Source organism: Pungitius pungitius, chromosome 2 (genome assembly GCF_949316345.1).
Source record: "Pungitius pungitius chromosome 2, fPunPun2.1, whole genome shotgun sequence".
Taxonomy (NCBI): Eukaryota; Metazoa; Chordata; class Actinopteri; order Perciformes; family Gasterosteidae; genus Pungitius; species Pungitius pungitius.
In genome coordinates, this window is record NC_084901.1 from 12,949,139 (window position 1) to 12,974,959 (window position 25,821).

The window sequence follows — 25,821 nt, forward strand, 5'->3', positions numbered from 1 at the left end:
AAACTGATCCTGCAACTGGGCTATGTCTGTTTTCTGGGTCACAGAGAGATGGGCGTCGAAATGGAGCCGGGTCGGATTGATCGACTCTGGGACCTCTGGGACCTCTGGCCCCAGCTCCTCTCTCTCAGCTACCGCGGACACTAGGGAAACAAACTCCATGTCACTCAGTAGTTTGAGGAGGTTGAGGTGGAAGATCTGTGTAGTTCCACCCCTGTCAGATCACACCACCTCGTTGTCAACATTCCCTACTCGCCGTGTGACCACGAAGAGCCCTTGCCACTCTGCGAGTAGTTTTGAGCTCGAAGAAGGAAGCAATACAAGTACTTTTTCTCCAGGTGTAGACTGTCTCAGCTTGGCCCTGGGCCTGGGCCTAGAGCAAATTCTCCCGTGTCAACTCACCCAGTGTGTGGAGTATGGCTCGCAGGTCCGTACTGCTAACACCACCACCTTCTCCACCCATAATCCCAGCTGCAGCCACCTGTTTGCCACACCCTTCAACCTTTTGGGCGAATGCAAACGGGCGGTCCCCCGGCCCCCAGCCTAGCCTCCTAGAAGGCCCTCCTGCGGTCTTCAGTGGACAGCCCTGGTCGGTCAATGATGACCCTCTTCACGTCCGTGAAAACATGTCTGGGCCCACTCGTCCGCCGGCCAGCCACAGCCCCCGCCATCGACTCGAACATTTCGAGGTGTGACTGGACTGGCAGTCATCTTGTGGATCACCATTCCGACGTAACCCGAGGAACCCACGGGTCTGCCGGTCCGCCTGCGCCTGCAGCTCCCCCAGGAAGTGCTGGTTGGCCTCAGCCTGATCACGCTCCACCGACGTGATCTCTCCAAGCTGCGCTAGTGTGGTTACTGGCTGAGCCGTTCCTTTACCGTTCTGCCCGTCCATGGCCACAATTGTCCCATATCAGGCGCCAATGTAGCCGAGATGGCGTTACCTCTGCTGTTTTTTTTTTTCGAAAGACACACTGACACACGGTTCTGCTTAGCAATAGGCTTTATTTTATTGTGCAGTGAGCGCAGGTTCGTGGCTTGCTTACTTGCTCCGCTCTTTGGCTAAGCCCCTGAGCGTCTGCTCGAGTCGAAAAAATATGCAACGTGAAACTCGAGATTGCCAAAGATTTTAACCGATTTTGTTTTTTTTAGGTTGCACTTCATTGTTATTACCATGAAAAGGTATTCAGTAAAAACAGGTTCATTACAGCCACAATAAACTTTTTTTCTACCAAATATCTTATGTTTTGCACAGACACAATTTTATTTGCATTGTTCTAACAAGATGGTTGTACTTTTGATTGACCAATCTGGTTTACTGTAACTCTTAGTGTTTTAATTTTGGTATTCCATTATTTGAGAAGGCATAGATGGAGGGGTCATAAAATATTCAGGTCTGTCTCCCTGGTGCAGTACAGTGAAAAAGAGCTAACACAACCTGAACATGTGTGATTACGTGGGACTGCGTGAACGTGGCCACAAGAGAATGCAACATCATCTTCCCATTTATAACTCCGAAGTAATCTGTGATAGTGCAGAATAGTATTGATCATTTCCTCTCCCTGTCACTGTGTAGATATAAACATGTTGAGTTGATGAGTGATGTGGTTGGCTTGGATTGTTGGTTTTAAATTACAATTTGAGAAAATGCGTTACTAGTTTCAGTTGTAACACGTTGGAGGAAATTGACTTGTTGAGGATGTCTGTTGCTTATCTTTTATTTTAATAGTTACTTTAGCTGTGATCTCTAATTGGTGATATGCTTGGTTGGTAGTCGTCTGAATTCCTTCATCTACATTTTTCAATTGTAATCCCGACAAGAATCAATTAATTAAATATTCTGACAAAACAGCATTAATCAAGCATCTGTGACTCTCACAGGACTATGATAAGACTGTACCATCTTTTTATATTCATGTAACGATTGGGCAGGCTACCTTTCTATCTACCTACCCAACTTGCCTGCTATTAATTTACCTGTGAGCTTATAGTTCCTCTCCTTCTAGCTGCTAACAGCAGCTATATTGGTTGTTTATAATAGTAATTTTGGAGGGCGGTTAAACTAGCTACTTCTGCTCGGTATTGTCATTGAAAAAAGAGTTGACAACACTGAGCTGGGTTTTTAGGTTGAGTTATAGTGTATTCTTCTAGTGTCTCAGAATCACCAACCCAAGTTTTTAAGAAAGTTCAAATAAGAAATAAGGGGAAGGAGACTTCCAACCAGAGACACATCATCACAGCTAACTCAAGTTACGTCTCAATCACAATGCCGCCTTTGTATAGATATGCCATGTTTGAGTGCTCTTCTTCTCATTTGTTCTTCACTGCCACAGCATTCCATGCAGTGTGCACCCTCTTTCAGATCAATTTTACATATGGAAGTGTGAGGAAGGGATTCTCTTTGTAGAAGAGTATATAAACGTGATTATGCATAGCAAGTAAAAACACTGGAACATGGACAGCAGGTTTAGTTGATGATAGCAACAACCCTGGACAAGAAATAAAGAATTGTCATTGAGGTGATCACTCCTCGCCCTCAACTGTCTCAGCGAACAAATGCATGTGTGAAAAAAGATTATTGAGTAGGATCAAAGCTGGAACACGAAAGGAGTCAGTATGCTTCAAAGAAAGCTTGTAGGAATGACAAACACACACCCCTCGTGATCTCAAGTTGACATTATTTAGGATGCTGCATCTGACAAACCTTTGGAAATGACAATTTAACTAGACTGACTAGGCGAAATCAGCCAGATGTGCATGTATAAATCATTAAATGGATGTCCCTTTTTATTTTTCACACCGCTACAACTGCCAATGCCTAGAAACAACTTCTAAGACATATTTGTCCCCCCTCACTAGGGGACTTCATTTCAGGCATGTTTGGAAAATACCAAATAAATAATTTGTTTAAATCATACTGAATCCAAGCATCTAGTACCTCATCAAAGGAAGAAAATCCTTGGACTGAAAGTGTTTGTGTACCGTATTTTCGCGACTATAAGGCGCACTTAAAATCCTTTTTTTCCTAAAAAAACGGCGCGTGCGCCTTGTAATCCGGAGCGCCGTATATATGGCTCAATTGGTTGATCCATACTGGTTAACGAGGATCCATTGGAGGGAAAGTCTGGTGCCAGCAGCCGCGGTAATTCCAGCTCCAACAGCGTATTGTAACGGACTGTGTTTTCATGTTCTGGAGCGGCGTTGCACTTTACAGAGTTTTGGGATGGTCAGTGAAGGGCGCACAATGTGACGTCACTCATCTTAGTGCCACCTATGGGGACGCGGGAATTGTTGTTGTTTTGGAGAGCGATGGTGTGTTTTTGTTCGGCGTAGGCTACGGCCGACAGGAGCCTGTTTCTCGACAATAAAACCAGAAGATAAGCACATTGTCCAGAGATTCATTAGCGAGAGTCGCTACAGTACATTAAAGCTCGTAGTTGGATGTCGGGATCGCGCTGACGGTCCGCCGCGAGGCGCCACCGTCTGTTCCAGCGCTGCCTCTCGGTGCAAGATGCACCAAAGCATTTGCCAAGAATGTTTTCATTAACCAATAACGAAAGAGATATTGTTAATATCCACATTAACGTTTGAACAACGTTACCATGGGAGTGAAGAGTTTTCAGAACGCTTAATAACGTTTGATTTAGCACAGCCCGATCTAGTGGATGCATAACGCAGCCCCAGTCAAACGTTTTACTGCAGCTACTTCTATGCGCCTTGTGATCCGGTGCGCTCTATATATGAAAATAGTTCTAAAATTGGCGATTTATTGAAGGTGCGCCTTGTAATTCAGTGCGCCGTATAGTCGCGAAAATACGGTATACATAATGATTTCAGAGTGGATATTATGTTGAATATAGAGGGAGGAATTTGTCATATTTTGCTCATTCAAACCTATTTACCTAAGTGTGTACCAAAGGTCCAGTCATTGTCTGAATGACTCGTTTTTTGATTGTGTGTTTTTTAATTCACTTCATGTATGTGGTCTCAACCTGAAAAACCTAAATCTTAAAAATTCTCATTGAAAAGTTAACGTCCACCTGTAGACCAATCAGCACTTTCAGAATAGAAGGAAGGTGGGGCCACTTGTGCTCCTTTTGTCAAATCCCTGAGCAGTCACTTAACATTCATAAGCCATTGGCCAAAGCTCAGGCACAGGAAACCACTCTGTCCACCTCTCAGTGAGCCCCGACTCAAACAAAAAGTTGTAATGTCCGTGTTACAGAGTCTGGTGAGGGAAAAAAGACTTATAGTATATTGTTTATAGTACCAGGGGTCAGTGCCATGGCCTGTATGAACTATAGTGTCTAGGGTAGAGGGGCGTGTAGTTGGTAGAGTGGCCATAGGAGGAGGAGGTACCAGATGTGACAAAGGAGCTAGAGGGGGTGAAAGCAGTTGAGGAGCTGCAGTAGGCAGTGGAATAGCTCCGGGAGGAAGAGTAAGGAGAGGGTGTTATAGTAGTGTAGAGGATAGAAGAATGCGTCAAGCTGGACAGGGGCCGAGTTCGGGGCGAAGGGCTCCAAGTGGAGCGCCTGAGCCCCAAATTCGGGGACCTGAAGGCAGAGGAGGGCGTAGATCCTGGTTGTGTGGGTCTTTTTGCAGTAGTAATGGACGGGTGAGAGATATGAGAATCTGGAATGTAGTGCCCGGAGGACCCTGAACTATGGGGCAAAGCGGGGGAGATGTTGACACTGAAACTGTGGGAGTCAACCACAAATGTCCGCACCCCTAGGGTCCACTGGGATTGAGCTAGCTTCAGAGGGATTGAGGGCGAGGCCCGCACTGAGGGAGAGAGCGCCTTCAGATACGGGGGGCCATCTGTTGCCGGAGGGCCATCGAATGAAGAGGCCGTTGCAGAGGAGGCTGTTGCAGATGACAAACTGCGAGGGGGTATGTGTGACATGGGGGAGGTAAGAGCTGAGGCTAGATCCGCACTCACCACAGATGGGCTAAAGGTCACAGTAGGATCATCAGGAACAATGGACTTTGGACTAGGAAGACCTGAAAGCGGAAGGCTGAGAGGGGCCAAGACTGAAGTAAAGCCATGGGCTATGTTGGTGGCTGAAGCCAAGGCCGGGGGACTTACTTTGGGGGTGCTGGTTTTCATACGGTTCAGCTTGCCCCCACTGGTGCGGTGGGTTTGCTCTTGATCAAAAGCCAAATCCTCCAGGCGCTGGGTGAGGGCCAGTTTCTGCTGGATGGCCATCCGAAGAAGGGAGTTTAGAGTCTTCTTCTCATCTTCAGCCGCAACTAACTGCCTCTGTATTTCATCCAGCTGGGTAACATACTCATCACACCTAAAGAGAGCAAAAAGGTTCAAATTGAGCTGATTCAAATGTGGAAATTAATCTACGTGAAAGAAGAGACCTTTAAAAGGGGAATACATATCTTTGTTTTACTGATATGCTGCTATTCTCTTCCTGGACACCTAATTAACTTGGGTCAGTTTTAATATATTGGAACAGACCCGACTAGATAAGTGGGTTTTAGAAGTGTTAGTAAGATTTTGATACTTCCATAACTGTTTGAAGTCATTGAGCTAAACTAAGCATGCCAATGGTTGGCTGTAGCTTGATAGTTACCGTGCAGATAGAGCGGTATGATATTGTCAACTATTATTTTCTTTTTCTTAAGATGTCTTAAAGATAAAAAATATTCTTTCTAATGACTCTTTAGAGTCATAGTTATTCTAAATATTGCGTTGTAGACTATAGTTTCTTCTGTTTTGTCTCTGACCTGGTGGCAAACATGGCCCGCAGAGAGGAGAATGTGGCGGCATCTTCCTTCAGGGCTTTCAACTCGTTCCTGAGCTTCATCATGGTGTCAGTCACCATGGACTTCTCTGCCTCATACTTACTCTTCAGGTTGGCCAGGGCCCCCTCTGCTGTCTGGGTGAACACACACAAATGCGTACACACATATTAGGTTCTTGTGTTTTTGATATCACTTTCCATACCCCAATTTCTTCACAGGTAACGAAACGCAAATTTCCCTATAAATCAACTTCTGTAGAAACTATATAGAAACCAAGACAGTAGTGGTCAGTGGCAGCGGTGGTCGGGTTCCTCCGATGGTCGGTGGTAAGATCTTTTTTCAGAACGGCACAAGCCCGATCTCAGTTGGGTATTTAGCGGCATGCAAATTCCACGTAACGTCAAAAGAGTAAATGTACAGGTGAAACTCGAAAAATTAGAATATTGTGCAAAAGTTAATTTATTTCAGTAATTCAACTTAAAAGGTGAAACTAATATATTATATAGACTCATTACAAGCAAAGTAAGATATTTCAAGCCTTTATTTGATATAATTTTGGATTATTATGGCATACAGTTTATGAAAATCCCAAATTCAAAATCTCACAAAGTTTTTGGCAGTCGTACGGCGAGATTAGCGCAGGACATGAGACTGCGGCTCTAGTCAACAATTGATCCGCCCATTCCCTTTATAATTTGGCATTATGCATTTTTCCCTTTTGAGTTAAGTCGGAGGGGGGAATTGTTACAACCCTCCGCCCAATGAGTTCTCGTTTTATTTCACGTTATCTCGTGTTATTTACCATCCATGGTCAATACATATGTTCCACTATCCACGATCACAATTTACATGGGCCCACTCCAGAGGGAGTGTTACTTCCTTAGCCAGGTTAGACCGGTTTGATTATTTTAAACAACATGTTAATATTTGCAAAAGGTGCAGTGTGGTGTCTGTTGGTTTTACTGATTATGCTGTTAATTTGCAAGGTTTTCATAAATAACTTCAAATCAAAGAGGGCATACTGGCACTTTTAACACAGCTCTTTTAGATGATGCGTTTCTTTGGAGCAGTAAGAATAGGATTTGGGATTGTAAAGCTCAGGAGGCATTGGAGAGTGCAGCGTTGATGGACGCACCATCCAAATTCTTCTTTGGACTGGAGAAAAAAAATGGACAGAGCAGGGTCATGCATATCCTATGCTCAGCAACAGCTCAGGAACTAAAAGACCCCAAAGACATCCGGAAGAGAGCTGTGACATTCCACTCCAAGCTCTGCTGCACAGTACAGAGACAATGATGGATTATTTGATTCCTTTTGCAGGGAGCTCCCAAATGTTCCAGAGGACGTGAATGCCGGTTTGGAGGGTCCTTTGTTGGCAATTTAACTCTATGCAGTCGGATTCTAATGCTGCTGCTAACTCTAGATGTTCTGCCCTCACTTTAAGAAACGCAATACACACAATAATGTAAAACTCAGAAACTGACCCAAAAACTAAAGAAACATAATCAGTAATTATGAAAAAAAGTAGAATAGATATCAACAAGCTTTTTTATGAAATAGTTTAGATTTTTGTCAACATTTAAAGTATAGAGTTAAATGGTGTCTCTAGGTAAAAGATTGGTGAAGCTGAAAAAGTTGAAAGTTGAGGTTTGAGAGGATTTGAAATTTAACTCCATTGGAAAACCATGTTAAAAAATATGATGATTTAAATTTATATAAATTAAATTATAAGAGCAAGAAAGCTGAAAAGTCATAGCTGGAAAGCCAGAAAGGAGCTGAACATTTTAATATTTGGACGGTTTTAATAGCTGAAAGTGTGAAGCAGTTGAAAGGGGGCGCAGAAGAAATAGAAGATGTTGAATAAAAATTCGAAGAACAACACTTGGAATGCTTCATAGCATTCAAACAAATATTTTTGGAGGAGTAGCTGTTGGGGGAGAATTTTTGATCTGCAGATTGTGAGTTTTTTGCAGCTGAACCAATGTATGCTTTTCCTTCTGTCCGTCAGCACATGATTGCCTGGGTCACATTAAGGGAGGGACAGGGTGTTTTCCTACGACATCTGGGTTTTCTACTGAAATTCCCTTATGCAGCGGTGTCTTTCTTTTGGACAACACAAACCTATTTTTGATTTCTCACAAAGGCTTAATCCACAAATGTCCATCACAGTAGGGCCAGAAAAAACACTTGTAAAACATATTATTGGCTTAATATTCTGTAAAGTTATGGATAGGTATAGATACAGATGTTTAGCAATTACTGGTTTGAAAGTGCCTTTTTATATCATACACTGACACTGACTGATTTTTTAAATGTAATTATGTTGGTATCATTCTGCTACATCATGTGTCTTACCTGCTTGTTAGCCCTGAGTACCAGTCTGAGAGTGGCAATCTGCTCTCTCTTGGTGCTGAGCAGAGACTTGAGCTTCAGGATCTCCTCCATGCAGCTCTCTTTGTCCTTGTCAAGCAGAGGGGCCAGTTCTCTGTCTGCAGCTCTCTGCCGTGATAGCTGCAGTGACCTGTCTACTGCATGCTGAAGGTGCTTCACCTAGGAGATGAGAGGGGAATGAACAGGAGGACAACAGACTATAAGAGGACACAAGGAAGAAGAGTTTGGGAGGGGAGAAAAAGGAAGAAGGAAGTTCTACCTGGTCTCTGATGATCGCATTGAGGTTGTAGACATTCATGGGCTCCCTGCACAGCTCGGCAGCTGGCTCCAGGGCAGGCGATGATGATGACGATGATGACGAAGAGGCACTGATGCTGGGTGAGCGGGTTGGAGGTGGCAGGCTCTGTCCAGATGGCACCTGGAGACCATCCTTTTCCCCAACCTTCTCCACTTCTTTGCCCTTACCACATGAGGGCTCCTTGGAGGGAAAATGCGGGGCGCCCCGCGATCCCACAGGAGTTACAGTCGTTGAAACAGCGGCGGCAAGCTGCCTGGCAAGGCGTGGTGTGAGGAGAACTTTGCTGTTGTCAGAGGACATGGCTTTGAGGCTGGCACTGAGGCCCCGGAGCCCTCTGCCTTGTCTAGATGAGAGAAAAAAAAGTAAATCAGGTTATTCTGAACTAGAGAACTATTGTTATGTTGGGTATCCAGGGGAATCTGCGCCGACACTATGAATCCCATAAAGACAAGTAAGATAACTTGTAAGGCCAAGTTTAAGCAGACAAACAAGCTAAAAAGTGGACTGTTAGCTCAGCAGAATACATTTGTAACAAGCTCAGCTGAACCAGTCATCCGTTCGGGCCAGCTCTCTCAACTGATAGCGGTAAACCTTTCACTGATGGAGAGTTTGTCGAGAAATGTTTGCTACAAGTCCACTGCCTAATTCACCAGCAAGCACTGTGCTGCAAAGTGTTGAAGTGGGATTCTGTCATGAAGGTTGTGGTGTCATGCATAAACTTCATCAGAGCAAAGGCAGTTCCAACAATTCCTGTCTGAACTGGAGTCTGCACACGGCGATGTGCTTTACCACACAGTGGTCCGATGGTTGAGCCAGGGCAGTTTTGAGGCGTTTTTTACGCTACGGCTCCTGCTACCCAAAATGAACCCATTTCTTAATTCAAAAGATAAAACGGTCCCAGAGCTGATCGACCCGGAATGTAATTGGCACCTCGCATTTATAACAGACGTGACAGAAATGCTGAACAGCCTTAACTTGCAGCTATAAGGCCTGGGGATATGGAGGACAAAAGCATAAATAAGTAGTAAATACATTCATGTATTATTATAAGTTTACACCTAAACAGAACACAATTAAATGAATCAATTTCTACATTTATTTATTTCTACATTTCTGTATTTCTTAATTTATTTATGTAAATGAGCTCAGGCGGGCTGAACCTCATTCTTGAGCAGGATTGGTCAAATAGAGGAGCGAGAAAGAAGCAATCGATCCCAGCACTCGAGATGTGTCTGAGCGGCTTGGGAACTGAGTTCCTGTTTAACGTGAAGGCAGCGTAACAACAGCAGTTGTTTGGCTCACGTTTGCTAAAGGCTGTTGTTCAAGGTGCCAACCTACTAACGTTGAAACTAAACTGTTAGATATCCATGAAGCGTTCACTGCTTCATTTTTTGCAGCACCTAGAACGGCAAAACAACCAATTTCCCCTCCCCGACCACATGACGTCACACCTGGCACCCAGTGGGTGTGTTGATATTTTTATCGATGTGAAACAAAGGAGTTTGGGAAATGAGAATGCAATTCAACACAGATTTCTAAGCTAAATCACCGCATTTATTTATTTCCCCTGCATCATACAGCTGGTGACAGAAGCATTTACTGGAGCACGTCTGATATTAAGCATACAGTTTGTACAAAGACATCCTACACATTGGACAGGGGGCCTTCAGTGTTGCAGCTGAACTTCAGGGACCAGAACGCCAGGCTGACGATGACCACACGGTCCAGTCCAGTCAACTCCAACCTCCATGTGGACCTGCAGTTAAAAGGGTTCCGGTTAAAGGGTCTGTTTAGCCAAAAGTTTAAATTATTATTATGGTCAAAATCTCTACAGAGCTGAGTCATTTTCAGGTAGTTATTTATATTTTAGAACCTTGTTGTAAATTTCACTAGTTTTATAACTTCATTGGTCTCTGGATGACAGCTGTCACTTACCTTGTATACGTGTGTGTAGTGCATTCAAATGCCCAACCACCATTTGGTATTCAGTGTCTCAGTTTCATCCAAATCGTTGTCCTCTAATGGAGTTTATAGCTCGTGGACTCTGGTCATCAAAAACAACAAGACAAAAGTCAGAAGAGACAACAAAAGCAATTTGACCTGACAGTACAAACGTTGATAACAAGTCGACAACAATCTGTCGTAAACTGCAGTTTAAAATTGAGATTATTTTAAGAGACTGTGTGTTCCTGTGTTGAACCCAGCTATGTGCTGTAGAAATAAATGAAATATAACTTAAGCTTTAACCTGGTTTCTAAATACATTTGGCCATATCCATTTTACATGCAGCTCATATTTTAAGTTAAACATATTTCACTTGTTGAGTTTCTGAATGCAGCACCATAAGGGGCAAACTGATGCAATTGTGCTTAATTTAAAAGGTGAAAAATCAGACCACATTTAACTTCATTTAAAGTAATGGGGTTGCAAATGATCTGATATACTGAAGAGTTTATTCCATGGCAACCGTGTAAAAAGTTCATAAAAGTTACCATCAGTAAATATTACGCACATTTGCAAAACAATATAAAGCTACTTTTAAAAGATAGTGAATAAAACTAGAAAAAACACATGACATTATTACCTTATCCCGTACTGCAGTTGTTGCCCCCAAAGGAGAATAAAATATACGATGGACGTCCATGTGTCGCTCCTCTGGTTCCACATCAATGTCTTCATTGAGATGAGACAAGTCCTCCGTCACTTTATCTTCAGAAACTGAAGCGTGTCTTTCTTAACGTTCTTCTCTAAATCGTTTGCTCGCGATCGCAATCGATTTGAAATGGTTTGAAAACACAGAGTAGCCAAATGCTAACAGCTTCTGCCGAGGAGCCAACTTCAAGACAGAAGGAGTAGACCAGGAGCGATCACACTGCTCCGACCAATCCTGCTTCAGAGAGAGGTTAGGACCTCCCACCTCATTAGCATACAGACACACGCATAAATAATGTGGAAATATAGGAGAACAGAAATGTAGAAATAAATATATGGTATGTATTTGTTTATGACCTGTTTTATTATCAACTTTTATTAATGTATGTATGTATGTATGTATGTATGTATGTATGTATGTATGTATGTATGTATGTATGTATGTATGTATGTATGTATTACATTCATTTACTTATTTCCATATTTATTTCAGCATTCATTGATCTTCTTATTTATTTATTTACACGTTTTTTTATTTATTCCTATATTCATTTATTTATTTATTCCTGTATTTATTCATACATTTATTTATTTAAATATGTCATTTTTTGTCCTTCATAAGGGAAAACTCATTTTGGGATATACAGAATTTAATAAATTGAATTGTCTGACCTGTAGTAGTCCAGCATGACACGGTTGGGTGTCTCGTTGTTGCACAGACAGACGTGGTGGTACAGCTGGGCGAGCTCCTCACTTAGCGTCACCAACTCGTCCTTAGCCGTGTTCAACACGCTCTGGCTCTCATTGGCTGCCGACTGAGCTGCCTGCAACTTTAACTCGAGGGTAGAAGTCTGGGAGAAGAGGGCAGAAAATGTCTGTAACTATCTGTTGTTTCAATTCAAGCTAATTCTTTATAGCCAATGTGACACATATGTATATACTGTATATTTACCTTCTCCTGTCCCTCCTGGCATTTCTTCTCCAATGAGGTTACCTGCTTCTGGAGATGGCCGCGTCGCCTCGGCTTCTCCTCGGTTGCTCTCTCTGCACACTGAGCCAGCCTGTCACGCAGGGCTTTCACCTCCTCCTTTAGCTCCACCACCTCCGTCACAGCAACACGGTACTTGCACTGCAGGATCTCCAGACCAGGGGTGTGGTATGAAACCTGACTTTTTTTCAGTGTCTCACTCCTCCCCTCCTCCTCAGTTTCTCCTTCATCTTCAGGTTCCTCCTCATATGTGTCCAGGTCCATTAGGGCCAGAGTGTTGAGCTGAGAGGTGCCACTAGCGTTTGCCTCCTGGTTCAGCTGGGCTCTAGCATGCAGGTGGCGGAGGGCCTTCACTCTCTGGCTCAGACGGAGGATCTTCTCATGCTGCTTGTTCAGGGCCTCCTGGGTGTGTTGAAGCTGAGTCTGGGACTCCTGCAGACTTGTCATGAGTGAAACCTTTTCACGATCAACCTGAAGGGGGGCATTTGCAAGATTAGGGGGAATCCAAGCAAGTATGGTATGACATAAGATGTTTTCACTTGGAACCACTGGGTCCCTTGCCATATTTTGCTGCATCATCTTTAATTATTGCACTGTAATTTAAAGTCTTCTGAAAGGTGTTTTTTGTGAAAGCAGGGTAAATATTACAGAACTTTAGCAAGGATTGTCACCAATTGATCTTTTTCAATTTTCAAAGGGTAAAATCTCGGTCTGGGACGTGACCTGCACCATAAAACCCCTAATCCCCTTTCATAGATAAACTGAGAGCCTCTAGTTAGATATATATATATGTTTTCAACAGTATATATATATATATATATACATATATATACACACACCCAACCTTTTCATATGTGCATACATGCGTGTTTCCAGGGGTGAAAGTAGTATTTATTTCTGTGTGGTAGGTACTATGATACGGCTAAATGTCGCGTGTTTCAGATACTATTGCGGCACCCTCACTACTTTTGCTTTCATGTTATAAAGCCCATTGAGGCAAATTCGTGACATATACCTACATATATATACCCACTCTAGAAAAGCTTTTTTTTATTAAACATTCTCTAAAATTAGCCCTATGGTTTTCCAGGCAGAAGTCATGGATTTATGGATCTTGTTTAGAGTACTTCATAGTCTTGTTGCTCCCTTATAAGTAGAGATAACATGAATATCCTTTACTAGCTCCACAGCTGGGACAACAAATGGGAACGAGCAACACCAAGGGGAATCAATAAAAAAACAGGTGATGAATAAGCAATTTTTTAAATCATGACAAAAACCTTTGTAACTAGTTAACTGCAGATAATAGAGCAGAGAGCAGACTCACCATTATCAGCTGCTGCCTGAGCCTCTGAATCTCTGTTAGGTTGATCTCATTGAAGAGATCAGATGTCACTGCCCCCTTGTGTTTCCAACCTGAGCCTTGGCACCCTTCATTAGCCCTGGGCACCGACCCTGCAGCTGTCCCTGTTCCAATCCCAACCAGGTAGCCATTAAGCCTGATGGATTAGAGTACAGCACAACATCTAAAATCTAGGATTCTTTTTGCTTCTCACACATTAAGTAAAAAAGTTAGAGAGGATTAACCAGTACAAAAAGTACAATACAACAGTGCAGGCTACTTAGGAGAATCTATTGACAGAATTAGAACCTAAATACTCTTCAAGGGGATCTATCACAGACATATTTCTACAGTAGCCCAGGATGGACAAACCAAACAGTGGCCCAATGTGAAGGCCACAGTAATTGCCCGATGCAATTGTAAAGGAAGAGGTGAAATAAGAGTTCCTCAGTTGTTACAAACCTGCCACCTCGCTGCTCAATGCCACTACATTTTATATCCAGGCCTTAACCCTAAATAGAATTATACATTATCAAAAAATACTGCCTATATAAAAAATGGGTATTGCACAATATTCAAAGATCCTTCACTATTGTCAGCAAGGCTTAGGGGATATGTGCATATTCAAACAGTGAATGTTTCTACTAACAAGTGTAATGTATCAGACTCAAAGCCTGATTTGTCTTATTTCTCTCAGCCATAGTATTCACATCAGTGTTGCTCTGTTGACATGTTTCTTTATTACATGGAAGACACACACTGTGTTTATTTTGACTCAATCCCATATACACCGTCTTGTTGTATGCTATTTTAAAACAATTGCACCATCTGCCCTACAAAGTCCTGAACAGTTCTTTTGATTGTAAATGTATTTTTGTGTATATACTTGTTTCAAGTCTGTTTTTACTTGATCAAAATCAAATTCATTTGGTGGCTTAAAAAGGTTCATGATCCGTTTTATAAATGGCTATTCACCATCATGCTTCAAAGTGTCTGTAATTAAACATCTTAATTAAAAGCAATGGCTGACTTGACATATATTCTCAATTTGTAATCCTTGTTGACTACCAACGTTAGTCACAGAGTTTCAGTGCTGTCCATGGACCAATATTATTTGCCTCACATTATCATCCTTAAATTATGAGAAAACACACAAAAACTTTCATGGTTATGCAGAAGATACTAAATTATATTTATCGATTAAGTCTGTGTGAGATGATTCTTTTATATTCTCTTCTAGCGGAACCAAAATTGTGACAAGGAAATAATGCTGTGCGTCGTATGACCATATACACTAAACACTTGCTGCTGTGCTTCTCATGACCATATCTGGTATACATGGGGAACTGGGGAATGGAGAAGTATGATACGCATGACGCTATCAGGACAGGGGTGACAAGCTGGACAAACAACTAACAGCAGTCATTGAAACCTGCATGAGCAGCACCTTTCTGATGTAATACACAGAGAAAGAAAATGATTTTATTAGGCCCAGAGCGCCTTTGGAGTTGTCTGTTGTTATAGTTTCGCTAGATGGCTTTGCGCTGGTATCCAGTAGCACAGTAAAGAATCTTGGAGTTATCTTCGACCAGGATGTGTTTTTAACTCTCAGATAAAACAAACTTCAAGTACTGCCTTTTATCACCAATGCATATCAAAATCTGGAACGTCCTTTTTCAAATTGATACTGAAAAAATAGAACACATATTTGTTAGATTATAACAATTCCTTAAAATCAGTCTGTTGTAATAATTATCTTGAATATTTCCAGTGGATCCAGAATGCTACAGCACGGGTACTAACAAACTCTAAGGAAAGAGGTGTGTTGGGCTCCACCATAGTGTAAAACCAAGGCTGACTTTCGAACGCGGGTTTTCTGCTGCAGGACATAAAACCCCAGAAAGCAAGTCTTTACACTCAGGTGTGATATCTCTCTCTGGGTGAAACAGCCCTAAGATCTGACTGGCCAAGCCACAGACACCACAGGGGTCCCCCTGGGGTGGAGCGTGAGTTCCCGCTGTCAAATTGCCAGCGCAGGGTTAGAGACAGCCTCTCCTGAATCTTTTCCTTTCCGGATCAACTTGCGTCGATGCAAGGTTAAAGACAGTATCTCTCCAAACTGACTCTGGTCAGTGTAAGGATGAGACAACCGAGCCTTTTCTAAATCAAGTTTGCCAAACCTACGAGGGTCAGTGCAAGCTTAAGACTGCACTATCTCCTCAAATTTGTTTTTTGTTGTTTTTGTTGTTAATTATGTTTCCTGTTGCGATTCCCGGAGCTCTTTCAGCAGAGATGACCTCTTGAACGTCCTAGAAACAACTCCAGCGGAGTTATTCCCAACTTCTCTTCTTTCCTTGGTGGAAATACTGGACATTCTAGTCAAAGGTGTGCGCCGGAGGAGAGGAAAACGGGCCGGGTCGTTAGTGTGACTCTGCAAGCGTTCTCGCACATAGCTGCCAGGCATCTTTCTCTCCAACGTGCGCTCACTGTGCAACAAACTGGACAAACTTCAGCTGCTGGTGAGAAGAGACAGAGACTTTTCTACATCCTTTGTTTTGTGCTTCACAGAGACCTGGCACTGCGGATCGATTCCGGACTCCGTACATCAGCTGGCGGGCTTTCAGCTGCTCAGATCGTACCGCGACACGGAGGAACCTACTTCTACTTCAACACTAGCTGGTGCAAGTAACAGTAATCTCCTGCTCTGGAATTTTTTATCATTAACTGCAAACCCTTCTACTCGTGAGCTTGCTTCATTGATCCTGGTCGGTGTTTACATGCCACCAGCAGGAAACGTGCAGGAGAAACAGTGTGTGGAGCGGACCAACCCGGACTCCTTTCGTTATTGTCCTTGGGGACTTTAACAAAGGAAACCTCAGCCACAAACTTCCTAAATACAAAAAGTTTATTAAATGCCCGACCAGAGAGGAGAACACGCCGGCTCATCACGCCGTCCCTCGTGCTGCGCTGGGACACTCTGACCACGTCATGGTCCATCTGATTCCTGCATACAGCTTGTCGTGTTTCGGCGGAAGACCCTCACCGACCCCCTCCTGGACCCCCGGCAGTTTGCCTACAGAGCCAGCAGGTCTGACTTCCTGTCCGCAAGCAGCATGTGAAGCTGGGGAAACGTGTCTCTGCCTCTCGCTCCATCAGCACCGGTTCCCCCCAAGGCTGCGTTCTTCCCCCTCTGCTTTTCTCCCTGAACATGAACAGATGCACCTCCAGTTACCAGTCCGTCAAGCTCCTGAAGTTTGCAGATGACACCACCCTCATTGGTCTGATCTCTGGTGGGGATGAGTCCGCCTACAGGTGGGAGTCTGACCACCTGGTGACGTGGTGCAGCCAAAACAACCTGGAGCTCAACGCTCTGAAGGCAGTGGAGATGGTTGTGGACTTCAGGAAGAACGCAGTCCCACCTTCCCCCATCACCCTGTGTGACACCCCAGTCACCACTGGATTTCTTCCGTTTCCTGGGCTCCATCATCACCCAGGACTTGAGCAGTTATTTCTTTATTTTGTGAATTATCTTAGCGATTATTAATAATTGTATTGATGTCACTGATTTAATTTCACACTAGCTATTAACCAAAACATTACCCCTACGTCGTACCCAACAAAATGGTGCCCGCGTTAGGCCGTGTCCAACAGATGATACACAACTTCTGTAGTAGGTTCTCTGCATTATAAACTGGGCTTTATGAATGAAATTCAATTTGATTACCATAAAAAACAAAGCAGAGCTAATAACTAAAGATAAATAAAGATATAATATATTTGTAGGAGACCTGTATGATTTGACCATTTTTAAGTAACACTCATTGGATCAAAATCAATTGAAACATTACATTTTCTTTCTAATTCATTTTTATGTGAGCCATAACTCACCTCATTGGCTCTTCTGCGTTTGGGGAAAGCAAAGTGGTTGGTGTGGCAGTACCACTTGGTGGAGCGGAGGTGAAGGTCAGGTGGGCACTCCCAGTGTAGGCTACATCACACATGCTGAGGTGGTGGATCAGCTCCCTGCGAAGGTGGTTCTTCTGCTCACGCTCGCTCTTAAGAGACTCTTGTGCCTCCTCCAGCTGGGCGTCTGAGATGTCCTTCAAACGCAGGGTGTCCTGTAACTGGCTGTTGAGGAATTCTGTCTCCTCCTCCAGGACCTTGATCTCATGCTTTAGACCCTCAAACTCCACCTGAACCATTGATGTAGGAACAGATAAACGGTGAAGCAAAAGAAATGCATCAACTTAAAGTCACAATGTAGGTGCTTTGTTGAGCTTTTCATGTAATTAAACATCCTTGCAAATGCACTTTGTATTTCCTTTGCCTGAAACAATTGCAAAGTAGATATTGTTATAAATTGGGTACAGCTTACATCAAAATCTTGAAGTCTTAATTTCTTTGCCGTTGATGTTGCGCTACGTTTTCTTGCATATTATTGCCACAAACTGTCAATCAGCGGAATACTTTGAAACCAACACAAATGTTGTTGAAATATTTTGAACTAAATATGGGGATGTCCTTGCCTACATAAATATGTTCCACAGACTTATTAAAATATAGTTGTTTCTTACAGATCAATACTTTCATTTTCCTTCAACTTCAGGCAGGGAGTACACATCAACAGGGTGTGACTTGGTGATAACCAGGGACTTCGGATGTACCATTTCAAAATTGGTCTCAAGGTCCCTGGGAGGAGTTCGGTCTTTTACAACTCGAAGAAATCATGAAAATATGCCAAAAGGGCACATATTTAATGATTAAATGCAGCTCCCCCTAATCTTAAAAAATTATGAAGAAATTAGGGTGTGTTCTGCAACTTTGGTGAGGGCAGGCCATGCCATTTGGAAGATATAAATCTTGCCAGATTAAGCCACACCCCTTGCAAAGTTCATTAACCGTAATATCTTCTTAAAACCATTAGACAGGTTAGAAATGATTATATGGATGTTTAAAGGGTGAGAAGTCCATGCTGTATGAGAAATATGGAGCAGATTAGATAAAGTATGGTCAAGTTAAAACAACTTCAACGTTCGTGGCGAGTGGTGGTTTTTTGAAAATGCTCCCTACACACATAGTTTGGATATTCTTCTGGCAAAATGCAATTTTTAGAGGCTAAGGTCTCAGGAACACACTGCGCGATTTTGAAAAGAATCGGGTTTAATCCCTGGGAGAAAAAAAAGGAAGATTTTCAACCATTAATTACAGCGCCCCCTATTCTGTAAAAATTAGGTGTGTTCAGGGCTTCAATGTTCACACATGCTATAATTTTGGTGAAGGCAGGCCAAGTCATTTGGAAGTTAAAAATCTGACAGATTAAGCCAGGTTAATTAGCCCATATCTCATCAAAACAATGAGTTAACACCTTGTCAGGTTTTGTGACAATCAAACTCAGCGTTTAGGAGAAATTGTCAAAAATGTCTTTTACACTTAATTTAAATGGGCGGAAAATCTAGTTAGGCGCATTTGCATACCATGATTTACTTTTTTGTAGAGCATGTTGAAGAGGACCTGTGTGCCAACTTTTAAGTTGATCGGAAATCAGGGGCGAAAACTGGCCTAGTGTGGTCTTTTTTAAATTTCTAGAGGGCGCTATAGAGACATTTCTTTATACACAAATGTGAGACCCAAAAATTATCAATTTTATCAACAGTCCAGATATCCATGCCAAATTTAACAACTTTCTGAATATGATAAAGGCCCCAAAAAGGCCTGCAGTTTGTAAGAATAATAATAATAATTCCTTGAAATACAATAGGTTCTTCTACGACTAGTCGTAGCGAGGACCCTAATAACTAAGGAGGGTTGATCCGCTCCACACGCCGTATCTGGTGGGCGAGTTTCCGCTGCTTCTCCTGCACGTTGCCCGGCGGCAGCATGTAAACACCGACCAGTATGAATGATGCAAACTCCCAGGGGGAGTAAAAGGGTTTACAGTTAATTATAAAAGATTCCACATCAGGACAACAGTGTTGTAGGATCACTGTTACGTCGTTGCACCGGCGGATGTTGGAGTAGAAGCAGATTGCTCCGCCCTTCGTGAAGAGCTCCGTGTTGCGGTCCACTCTGAGCAGCTTGAATCTCGCCAGCTGGGGTGCGGAGTCCGTTATCAACAGAGCCAGGTCTCCGTGAAGCACAAAACGGAGGAGGATGTAGAAAAGTCTCTCCTGAACTGAAGAGACCAATCCATTGACATGGTTCGTAAAAGGAGAACATATATTTTACATATTTTCTGGGGTATATTGGGGGGAGGGGGATTTGTATTTTCTCAATATTGGGGACCACCCCCCCCTCCTCCCCCCCGCCAAAGAATGCGTGGTAACAGCCTTGTGTTCACCCAGTCTTCAAGTTTGGGGCCATCTGCTTTTATTTCCTCCCAAAGCTTTTGTCGTCTTTTTACATCGAGTGAGTTCTTCACATTGCCGTCTACAACATCTGTTTCCTTCTCCGACAGCCAGATTAGTTGCCTGTTACTTAAATTCTAAATCATATGCATTGCTACGTGTATTTGACATGACGAGTGTTTGAATATGACGTGCAAAATGAACTCGCTATTGCGTGTTAGCTCGTAAAAAATGATTAGCCGCACTGTTGTATAAGCCGCAGGGTTCAAAGCTAGGGAAAAAAGTAGTGGCTTATAGTCCGGAATTTACAGTAGCTTAGTTTGTTCTGATTTAGCCTTCATTGCATGTGTGCGTGAATCCTCTGTACCTGATTCTGTTTCAATGTAGACAATAGTTTTTGCAGTGAGATGTTCTCCTCCTCCAGCTCTGTGTAGTCCTGAAGCAGCCGTGACTCTCGGAACTTGTACTCCCTGATCTCCTGTTGCATCTGGCTGCGCTGCAACTCCAACATCTCATTACTCTGTTGGGACAGTTCAGGGAAACAGGGCTGGAGCCACATTTATATGCCACAGTTTATGCCTTTGAGGCAGGATCTCAGCAAGTCCAGAGACTCTCGGGAAAAGTTCAAATTTGACTCTTTATTAATCAGGACATTGCCATTAACCGTAGCGAAAGCCTTCTTGAGCATTGCTACTACATCCCTTTTATTCATTTTAAGCTTCATATTCTCCAAGAGGAAGCAGTTGGCTGTTTCAATCAAATGATTAGCCATGTAACCGAACTGCATAGGATGCAGCTGATACAGCTGTTGATATGTTTAATGAGATTTCTCAGCAGTTTCAGAAACAGAAGAAAGAATAATGATTGGCTTCTTTACTCCCATTGGAAACCAAAATGTCAGCTAAAACTCAAGCCCAAATCTACCATTTCCTGAAAAAGATCTTATCATGTTTACATTTCAAACCTGTTGTAGATGAATGTAACATGCTTTAACTTTATTTTATTTGTTGTATACACAAATGCACCAAATTTCACGTCTGCCTTCAAATCGTCATTCTAAGCATCTTAAGAGCAGTGGACTGCAGTGAGTTGAGCAGCTTTGGGTTTAGTATTTTTCCCAAGGAAAATTGTAGGACTTCCAGCTCTGCCCACTGAGCCAACGCTCAGGATCAACCATCTGCCTGTGGAAAGATATAAAGCACTGTACTGTACCTCTCTTAGATCCTGCAGCAGTATGCTCATGTGTTCACTGTCTGCTTGAGTGTTGGAGACAGTAGCTCGACTGTACTTCAGCGCCGACTGGAGCTCCAGGAGGCGGCCCATGTAGTAGGCCTCCTTGGTGGCAGACTCTTGCAGCAGAGTCTCCTCGTTGGTCTCCCCATCTTCAGCCACCTTACGTTGGGTCGAGTAGGCCTGGCCAAATGCCTGGGACATTGCAGAGAGAAATAATGTGTCATGAACATAGGAGATGAATAGCTTAACTCTTTTATTAGAATAAATCAGGATCAGGAATCAGGAAACGTCGGTTGCAAACGGTTGGTGCATGACGGCAGACAGTACAATAATGGGCAACAGACAACGTGGAGCGACGCTTTGGAAACGTTATCTTTAACATTATCAAGGTCGACAAGTTAACAAGTTCTGACAACATTTAAAAGGGATCTGATTAATCTGCGAGGAGCAGGGTATACAGTAAACAACATGTAACTTTCTGTTGCCACTAGGGTGCACTATAACTAGGATTCAAAATGATCATGTGGATGTCTACAGGTTAGGGTTGTCATGACATATGAGAAATATGGAGTAGATTAGATATTGCATGGCCGAGTTAAAACCAATTTCAGCTATTCTGCCGATGCACCATACAAAACAAATCAAGCCTCTCGTCTGTCAGAAGCGAGGAGATGAAAAGATGTCTTTTTTTTTACTAAATTCAAAAATGGTAGAAAATCGAAGCAGGCGCATTTAAATGCCATGATTGACTTTTGTGGAGCATAACCCAGAGCGCATGTGTGGCAGATTTCAAGTCACTTGGTCATCGGGGGGCAAAAGCGCGAGCTTTTGAACGCAAACACATTTCTATGGGGGCGCTATAGAAATTTGGGTATATTTCTTTATACCCAAATGAGAGACCTCAAAAATATTTATTTTTTTAAGTCTTGATGTATATCGAATTGAACAACTTTAAGGATATGATTTAAAATAAACAAAAGGCAAAAAACGGAAAGAATGAACATTAACATCACACAAATATCAAAATGGCCTTGTTTCTTGGGCTGTCAACAACTAAGTCTTACGTTTTGAAGAAAAATTATGAGGTCGATCAGATTTACCTAGCCAAAGGATAGAAACCTTTAAGTCCTGTTAACAGTAGGTTGCACTATGACTGATTAAAAATTCAACTTTGCTCTACACCTCAGGTGTCAAACTCATTTTAGGTGTGGGCCACAGTTATTTTCAAGCGGGCGCTGCTGCCTGGAGTAACGCCATCGCCGAAAAGGTGTAACGCAAGGGTTTCCCTCAACTTTTTAATCCAAGTCTGCACGAATAATAATAATTACGAGCACTAGCCTTAACCAAACAGAACAACAGCACTGCATACCGGTAGCCAGAACAAATCAATATTTAAAAAAAGAAAACTCTCGTCTGTCAGAAGTGATCGTGCATGCGTGGTGACCTGATGGGATATTTATTTATTTTTTCTCCAATGGAAGGGATCTACCGGCACTGCATTGGTGAATGACTCAATTAATTCCCCCTCGTCTCTTGCATGTGCTCACTCACAGAGGGCGACCCCCAGTGGACCTTTTAGGAATACCAGCTACTTTTATAGAAATGCAATTTATGTCTTTCTGTAATTCCCACAATAGCAAAGACATCCGGCAGGCCTCACTGGCTCGGCCATTTAGGTTCCCTAGTTGGTTGGAGCAAGAGATAATCAGTGGATTGCAGACAGCTGGAGGCCACGAATGTAGCACAGGTTATACTTACCAAGGGGGCCTATCTTTGGGGGGGCGGTGAAGCCTTGTTGTATTTTATGTCAATAATATTACCATTACTGTCATCACTAACCAACATTGCCGACTTCTTTCCTGAAAACCTGGCTTACTACTCTCAATATTTTTATCATTTCTGTTCTATGAATTGAACGTACTATACATCTTTTACGTTGTTCATTCTGTACACATTTCATCCGTTTCATGTCCATCCTGGGAGAGGGATGACTGGTGTTCTCCCTATTGCTGCATTCACACCAAAGCGAAGCATATTTGCGCAAGTATATTCCATGCAAAGTCAATGCATATAGTCGGCCGAGGATACTCGCACAAAAAAGTGTACACAGTATAAGGTTTTCTTCTTCCTGCGGGAGTTTTTCCTGTGTCTATGTGAAGGTTTCGGGACACAGGATGTTGCATGTGTACAGACTAAAGCCCTAAGGCAAATTTGTAATTTTGGGCTATACAAACTCAAATTAATTGAAATTGAATTGATTTTGTCCTCCCAAAGCACATTGTTATTATTACTAATAATGTTGAAATAATTTTAGTAAATGACTTGGCAATGACATGTTTAAATAACAAAACAGTAGCTTCATCTGCGCTGCCTGAAACTCACATGCAGTCCTAAGCCTGCTCTGTGAAGCTTGTAACAATGTAATTTAAGACCTGGAGACGGATGCTAATTGCCGCCTTTTACATATTTCTCTCCCCATACCTGAAAATCCTCACTGTTTATTACATCTTAATCATTATGTTTAACTTGCCTCGCAGGGCTGTTGTACATCCATTGCTCATTCACTATATGAGCAAAGGATGTACGACTGCCCTGCAAGGAAAATATTCTGATTTTGGACCATATAGAACAGAGGAATTCACGAGGGAGGAGCTGGGCTTGAATGTGCAGTATATCACATACGACAACAGCACAAGGGACAACACCACGAGATTGGAAGAGCTGGGCTAGAGAAAAGGCAGACAGAAGACTCCTGAGAACCAATTTTGATGGTCATATGAGACTGGACAAGGGGATTTCGCAAAATAATATTATTGTATTCATCCTTTATTTCACTTTGTACCTGTATTGCTTGTTACTTTAGTTAGTTATTAAATTCATCAATTCATCATGTATTTTGATACAAAATAAAAAAATCCCCCTCAAATGTATTAAAATAAAATAGTGGAGCCAAAAAAACAAACAAAAAAACGGAAGAAGAAAACAGACATTTTATCCAAAATAATTCGAAAATAGTTCATTGAGTGAAGTTTTGTGGGGCTTTTGAGTTGGTCTTTCCACACACTCATTGTGTGTTTCCCCAACAAACTAGGTTCATAAGTGCATCTTACACACACATGCATGTTCTAATAGTTTTTATAAATATATTAATACATATTGATCCTATTGATCATATGATTTTCATATTGGATATTTATCCAATGTTACCTTATAGTAGTTTTTTCATATTCTGAATATTGTTTTATATACATATATATTAATTAATACGCTGAATTGTTTGAATAAGATGTCCATATGTAAAATTATGAAACAGGGGAGTTCCGTTGTCCCCCGGGCCTGTGTCCTGTTAGCTGTCCAGGAGGTGTATCCACCGCGCGAGGAGCCCTGGGTAAGTAAGGACTAGGAAGTGATGCTAGCGTTTTAAGTGATTCCCCGTTAACTTAAGTGTAAACATCTCGTGCCCCGGATCGTGCCAATCGAACGAAACGAAAGACTATAGTTGGTCGGAATTACAAGTAATCAGGTTAACTTCTTCGAGAAACGAGTCATACCCCTGCTGAGCCCACCTCCTGCAGCTGCTCCAGCTCCAGCCTCAGCGTCTCCTGTTCGGCCTCCAAGTCCGCGTACTGCTGTTTCAGTGTCTGGTTTTCCTCCAGAACCACCAGCCCGCACTCAGCCGCTCGGATCTTCTCGCGGTTGGCCTCCGCCAGCTGCCGCGTCAGCTGCTCCACCTCGGCCCGACACTGCTCCACCGGGTCCCCGCATCCCGCTCCACCGGCAGCCATCGCTCCTGTCTCTCCCTCTGCCCTGTCCTCCCTGCGCCTCAGGAAGAAAACACCCGCCCCTCACCTCCCATTAAGAGACAAGCTACGCCATCAAATCGCATGTAAACAATCAAATAGAATATACAAATACGGAATAAAAATCCGCAAATGTTCTGAAGGCGTTGTCATCATCAGCTGAGACAGTGGTCATGTGCCACACGATTCTTTAAAAGATGCAGCCTTTCCCCCCCCACTGCTCTGTCTGCTTTTCTGCTTATTCACCGACATCGAGACGCTCTCCCTGCTCGCAGGGGCAAGGCGCACTCCCGCTCTCTGGCTCTGCTGCAGCTCTCAGGGGGTGGATCGGAAAATGCAAGAGCTATTTGGACATCCAATGGTGTAAAATTCAGATGCAATACGTCCCAAAAATGTAAATGTGTTTTGAGGTTTGAATGTATTGCTAATGAATGGCTTGTTTTAATAAACCGCAAATCTGTCACTACAATATTTTGGGTGCCCCCCCCAAAAGACAAATAACAACAGATCCTCATCTTCTTACAGGCAAGTTTCCAATAACTAAACAGAACTAAACATATTCATTCTTTGACATTTGGGCTTTTTTATTCCAGTGCAGCCGGTTTGTGCTCAATATTAAGTTACCTTTACAGTAGACTGAGGAGTGAATACCTCCTCTTACTTTATGAAACCATTATAACGCTGATGCAGTGTGATGTTCCTGATCTGTGATGTAATACATAACCCCTGAATTAAATGTTCACCTCGGTAACGTTTTGTATTTCTTCCATCCAATATGAATACAAATACACCTGTCAGTGTAATCCAGTATAGTATAGGCAAGACAGTATAGGCAAGTCGCGGCCGAGTCGCAGCAAAAGTGACGTATGCGGTCGCATGTGTACAGACTGTAAAGCCCCCTGAGGACAATCTGTAATTTGTGATTTTGGGCTATAATAAATTAAATTAATTGAATTGTACACATAGGGATCCTCTGTCGTGTCTCCCTAAGGTTCTTCCCTTTTTCTCGTGGTTGAAGGTTT

The 25,821-nt window shown here is 42.7% G+C and overlaps 1 protein-coding gene across 2 annotated transcripts; it reads right to left on the minus strand.

Annotated features, from left to right (window-relative positions):
- Positions 1 to 3,821: 3,821 nt before the first annotated feature.
- LOC119210731 (protein bicaudal D homolog 1-like) lies at positions 3,822 to 24,784 on the minus strand. Of its 2 annotated transcripts, none has more exons than XM_062560442.1 (11): positions 24,566 to 24,784; positions 20,979 to 21,191; positions 20,134 to 20,286; positions 17,311 to 17,615; positions 13,408 to 13,579; positions 12,045 to 12,551; positions 11,765 to 11,943; positions 8,402 to 8,783; positions 8,107 to 8,301; positions 5,734 to 5,885; positions 3,822 to 5,294 (listed from the first exon to the last, which is right to left on the minus strand). In XM_062560442.1, exons 1-11 carry the CDS (start codon positions 24,782 to 24,784, stop codon positions 4,274 to 4,276), a joined length of 3,498 nt encoding a protein of 1,165 aa, XP_062416426.1. In that variant the 3' UTR covers positions 3,822 to 4,273. The 2 variants fall into 2 exon arrangements, with proteins under 2 accessions (XP_062416426.1, XP_062416424.1); XM_062560440.1 differs by having other exon boundaries at positions 24,551 to 24,784.
- Positions 24,785 to 25,821: the final 1,037 nt, after the last annotated feature.